The sequence below is a fragment of the Petaurus breviceps genome, unplaced genomic scaffold (assembly GCF_028583685.1).
Source record: "Petaurus breviceps papuanus isolate PSGF00001 unplaced genomic scaffold, PetGlider_PUasm1.0 90977, whole genome shotgun sequence".
Lineage (NCBI taxonomy): Eukaryota > Metazoa > Chordata > Mammalia > Diprotodontia > Petauridae > Petaurus > Petaurus breviceps.
This window is the reverse complement of record NW_027187391.1, coordinates 13,602,761-13,608,046: the sequence shown is the minus strand read 5'-3', so window position 1 is coordinate 13,608,046 and position 5,286 is coordinate 13,602,761. Positions and strand designations below refer to the sequence as shown.

The following is a 5,286-nucleotide window of genomic DNA, read 5'->3' as shown; positions in this document are numbered from 1 at the left end:
AGAAAGAAAGCAATGAAGGAGGCCAACACCCCCCAGAGTTTGTTAAATATTAGCACACATAGACCCTCACAGTCAATTGCTGCTACAAACTCTTCAGCACCAATGATGTTTAATTCTGAAAATACAAGGCCAAAGGCAAAGAAGATTGGGATGGACCAGCTGATGAACAAAAAGACCTGGATCACTGGGATGGTGATTTTGGTGATGTAATGTAAGGGGTCACACACTGCATAGTAGCGGTCCACTGAGACGAAACACAGATGGAATATGGAAGTGGTACAAAGCATGATGTCACAACAACTGTGTACTCTACAAAAGAGACTTCCAAAATACCAGCAGGCCTCAATGGATCTGATCATGCTGAAGGGCATCACCACACAACTGAGCAAAAAATCTGTTGTTGCCATGGAGAGGATGAGGAAGTTGGTTGGAGAGTGGAGCTGTTTGAAGTGTGAGATGGAGATGATGACCACCAAGTTTCCAAGCATTGTCATCACTATGGCACCTATCATGACCATATACATGACCCAAACACTAATTGAAGGTCTTACATGTCTAGGGCAAGAATTGTTAACGAGGTCAAAGCAATATTGCACTTCTGGTTGGTTCCAGAGTTCAGAAGAATTCATTGTCCAAGTCCTGAGGAATAGTCCCCTTTACAAAACTGCAACAGGTCTTCTATTTCTGAGGAAAAAAAGGGTCAAAGTAGGAGTGGGGTGGGGAAGGCAAACACAGAAATGTAATTTGATCATAGAGGGCAATAATATTACTGGCAGTTCCTAACCTATTTGACCCTTACTGTCTACCAGAATGGTCAATTCCCAAATGACAGTCAAATACAACAATAGTTACATAGTTTACAACTACCTGAGTAATTCTGGCAGGTGAATAACTGTAATTACACAGGTCATATTTAAGAACATCCATTCAGAGTTCTTCAGAAAGATGAAGCTCCCTTAATGGCATTCCAGCTCCCATCTCCACGACTTTGCATAGATTCTCTGCCTGGAATAGATCCTCTGCCTGGAATGCACTCCTTCCTTCTTTTCACCTTTTATAATTCCTAGTTTTCTTTAAAGCTCACCTCAATCATTACTTCTTAAAGAAGGCCTCTTCCTATTCCCCTAGGTTTTAAAATCTTCCTCCTCCAAGTTGCCTTATATTTTTCCATATGTATTTTCTATAAACTTTTAAGTGTGCATAGTGTTCCCCCAATAGAATTTGAGTTCTTTGCATTCAGGATATCATTTATTTATGACTTTATTCTTTGAATCTAGCATGTAGTAGAAGTGCAATAAATGCTTGTTGATCAATAGACCTAACATATCATTCCGCAATACTGTTTTCTAGTGTTTTAAAATAACTTTTGTTGGTAGCTTTTTTTTATATCAACAAATTTTCTTCTATTATCTCACCCTTTTCCCTTCCCAGAGAATAATATTATATAACAAAAAAAAATTAAAAGAAGAGAAAATCAGCAAAATGATAATAGAAAAAGTCTGAAAATATATGCAACATACTATATCCATGAATCTCCTTTTTCTACAAATGAGGTAGAGGTATCTTCTCATATCTCATCTCTGGGGCCATGGTTATTTTTTATATTTTCACAACACTAAATTAGATTTTTTTGTGGTGGTTGTTCTTTCCATTTACACTGTTGTCATAGTTGTATGTATTGTTTTCTTGGTTCTGGTTACTTCACTTTGCTTTAGTTCATTTAATTGTTTGCATGCTTCTCTATAGTCATCATTTTTGTCATCTCTTATAGCACAGTAATATTCCATTGCATTTATGTACAATACAATAACTTGTATATCCACTCCCCAATTAATAGATACTTGCTTTGTTTCTAATTCATTGCTACTACAAAAAGTATAAATGTTTTGCTATATGTGGGGACTTTCTTCTAATTAGTGGTATCTTTGGGCATAATGATAGTAACAGACTCTATGGGGCAAGTAGATGGAGAATTTTAATCATTTTATTTTCTTGATGCCAAATTTCTTTCCAAAATGGTTATACTGATTCATAGCTTCATCAACCAAGTCATTAATGTGCCTGTTTTCCCACAACCCCTCTAACATTGAGTATACCCATCTTTTGTCATCTTTCCTGCATGTAAGGTGAAACCTTGGGATTGTTTTGATTTTTATTTCACTTATTATTAGTTATTTAGATCTTTCATTTTATGGTTAATAGTTTTCAGCTTGTCTTTTAAGATTAAATTGTTCATATTGATTGGCCACTTAACTTTAATAGATTGGCTTTTAGCAATATGTGTGTATGTACATGTAGAGAGAAAGAGACAGAGAGAAATATAAATTATATATATACAAACAAAGACAAATAGATGTGTGTATGTATATGCCTGTTAATTGTCTGTATATTTTGAGTGACAAACCTTGTCAGATATATTTGATACAAAGATTTTTTCCATTTAACTGCTTTCCTTTTTATTTTAGATGTATTAATTTTGTTTGTGTGTGAGCCATATAATCAAAATTTTCTTTTATCTTTTATATTTGACTCTGTCCATTGTTTGAATATATTAATATATTTCTCATTGATAGATGGAAAAGGTATATGAACTGCTTCTTTTCTAAATATTCTAATGGTATGGTCCTCAATATTGAGGTTACATATCAACTTGTAATTTTTTTTGGAATGTGGCACAAGAAGTTGTTCTAAGTCTTCTATCTGCCAAAGTACTTTCCAGTTTCCTCAGCAGTTATGAACCAGATAGAGAGCTCTTTCCTAAGTAATTTGTTTTCTGGTTTAGCAAACACTGTAGTATTGCATTCCATTCAATTCTGGTTATTCCCTTTTGTCTAGTCTGTTCTAATTAAGCTAATTTTCTATTTTTAAAACAATATTAAGTGTTTTTGATGACTGTTGCTTTATAATATAGATTGACATTTGGAAGTTCTATTCCCCCTTTGTCCCTATGTCTTTTCATTATTTTCCTTTTTATTCTAGATCTTTAATTCTCCAAATGAATTTTGTCAAACTCAAACTCCATACATAAGGATCCCTGTGGACCACATATTTATTTAATTTTAATATTATTCATGTTTATTATAGTTTTTTTTTATTTTGCCAAACATTTCCCAATTACATTTTAATCTGGTTTGGGAAGTACTTGGGAGTATAATGGATGGCATGCAGCCTGTGATTCACATGTTTGACACTTCAGCTACAAAGAATCTTTTTGATAGTCTGATTGATGTAGCAATAGATCTCTAAATTACTTTTGCAAGTATTGCCATTTTTATTATATTGGCATGGTCTAGCTATGAGGACTGAATATTCCTCAGTCATTTAAAGTACTCTTTATTTCTTTTAGGAAAACTTTGCAATTAAAACTAAACAAGTATTTTGTTTGTTTTGTTAGACTGATCACCAAGAGCTTTATGCTTTTTACACTTATTTGGAATGGAATTTATCTTTTGTATTATTGCCTACTAGATTTTATTATTATATAGAAATGCTTTTGATTTTTGTGGGTTTATTTTGTAAACTGTCATCTTGCTGAAACAATTGTATCAGTATATTCACTGATTGTTGGTGGTTTGTTTTAACCATAATATCAAGAGTAAATAGGAATAGCTTTAATCTCCTCTTTACCTATCTGTGTGCCTTTCATTTTATTTCTTATCTTATTTCTGTTTTTAGCATTTTCAGAATTATATAAAATGACAGTGTGGAGAGTGGAAATCTTTGCTTTATTCCTATATTTATTGGAAATACTTCCAGTGTATCTCCATTGCATGTGATGGCTGCTTTTGATTTTAGATAGATTTTTTTATATTAAAAAGATCCCTCATTGCCTATATTTTGCAGAGATTTCAGAATAAATAAATGTTGTACTTTGTCAAAAGATTTTTTCAATTAAAATAATCATGTGTTTAGGATTTTTTAATTATAATTAATTATATTGATTGTTTCCCTTATGTCTAATGATTCTTGAATCCCTGGCATAAATCCAATTTGGCCATAATGATTTCTTGGATGAATTGCTTGTGTGTTTAATGGATTTTTTTTTATTTTGAACTGATGCTCATAAATGATACTGGTTTATAGTCTTTCTGTGCTTTATCTTTCCCTGGCTTATGTATTAAATCTTTATTTTCCCATTAAAAGGAGTCTGATAGAATGCATTCTTTCTCACTTTTAAGAATAATTTATATATTATTGATATTTCAATATCTTAAAAATCATCAGAATACCCATGACTCCCATACTGTTGTTTAGTTTTTTCAATTGTACCTGACTCGTGTTCATGACCCCCTTTGGGGTTTTCTTCACAAAGATACTGGACTTATTTGCCATTTCACTCTCCAGATCATTTTACAGACAAGAACATTGAGGAAAACAGGTTCAAGTGACTTGACCAGGGTCACACAGCTAGTTTCTGAGGCTAGATTTAAATTCAGGAAATCTTCTTGACTCCAGGTCCTGCACATTATTCACTGCACCACCTAGCTGCCTGTGATTCCAATACTAGCAATAAACTTCAAGATATCACCCTCTAAATATGATGGAGTTGTTAGGTATGAAGAAATAGGAGGATCAGGTAACCAGGACTTTTTAAAAAGTAAATTTTTAAGGAGAGCTAGTAAATCATTAAGACAAAATCTGGTAGTGTCCTTGCCCTTTGGAACTCCTTGATTGAAAACTTGGAAGTCTGAGAGAAACATGGAACTGTAATGATGCAAAGTAGAGCAATGTTTTTTTCTTTTTTAAGATAAAAATCAAATTGTTAAAAAAAATTAGGAAAATCCTGTCAGATAATGCCTTTCATAAACCTGGTTACCTAGATCCCTTGATAGCTAGGTTTAAGACTTTCATTTTACAAACTAGGGGAATTTGAATAAATAAAGCAAGCAAAAACTTTTCTCTGTTTTCCCCAGTTTCTAAGAAATTCATTGGTAACAAATTTGGCATCTAGAAGTATTCATTTTTCTTGCCTTTTAGGTAGATTTTACTACTCTATTTTAGGGTATAGACCACTATCCTTGAAATAAGATGACTTCAGGAGTCTACCATCATATATAGTTGGACATTGTCAAGAACAAGGAGAAAGATGGCAGCCAGAAGAGTCAAATGGGATTGAGAGGAAACTAAAAAACACAACTAACCAGCATGTCTGGGCATAAATCATACATGTATGTTGAAGGAAGTAAATTGAGAAACTTCTTTGTCAAGCTCAACACCAAGGGTGGTTTACGTTTGTACAAAAGGTACAAAGAGAGTCTCATTCCTAGACCTTGCTTTTCATTGATT

At 33.1% G+C, this 5,286-nt stretch overlaps 1 protein-coding gene across 1 annotated transcript; it reads right to left on the bottom strand.

Moving 5' to 3' along the window:
* Positions 1-5: 5 nt before the first annotated feature.
* On the bottom strand, positions 6-629 carry LOC138153054 (trace amine-associated receptor 4-like; the record flags this gene model as incomplete). The annotated part of the gene is made up of 1 exon (XM_069077201.1): positions 6-629. A coding segment is annotated over exon 1 (624 nt), but the record flags the coding sequence as incomplete, so codon positions are not given.
* Positions 630-5,286: the final 4,657 nt, after the last annotated feature.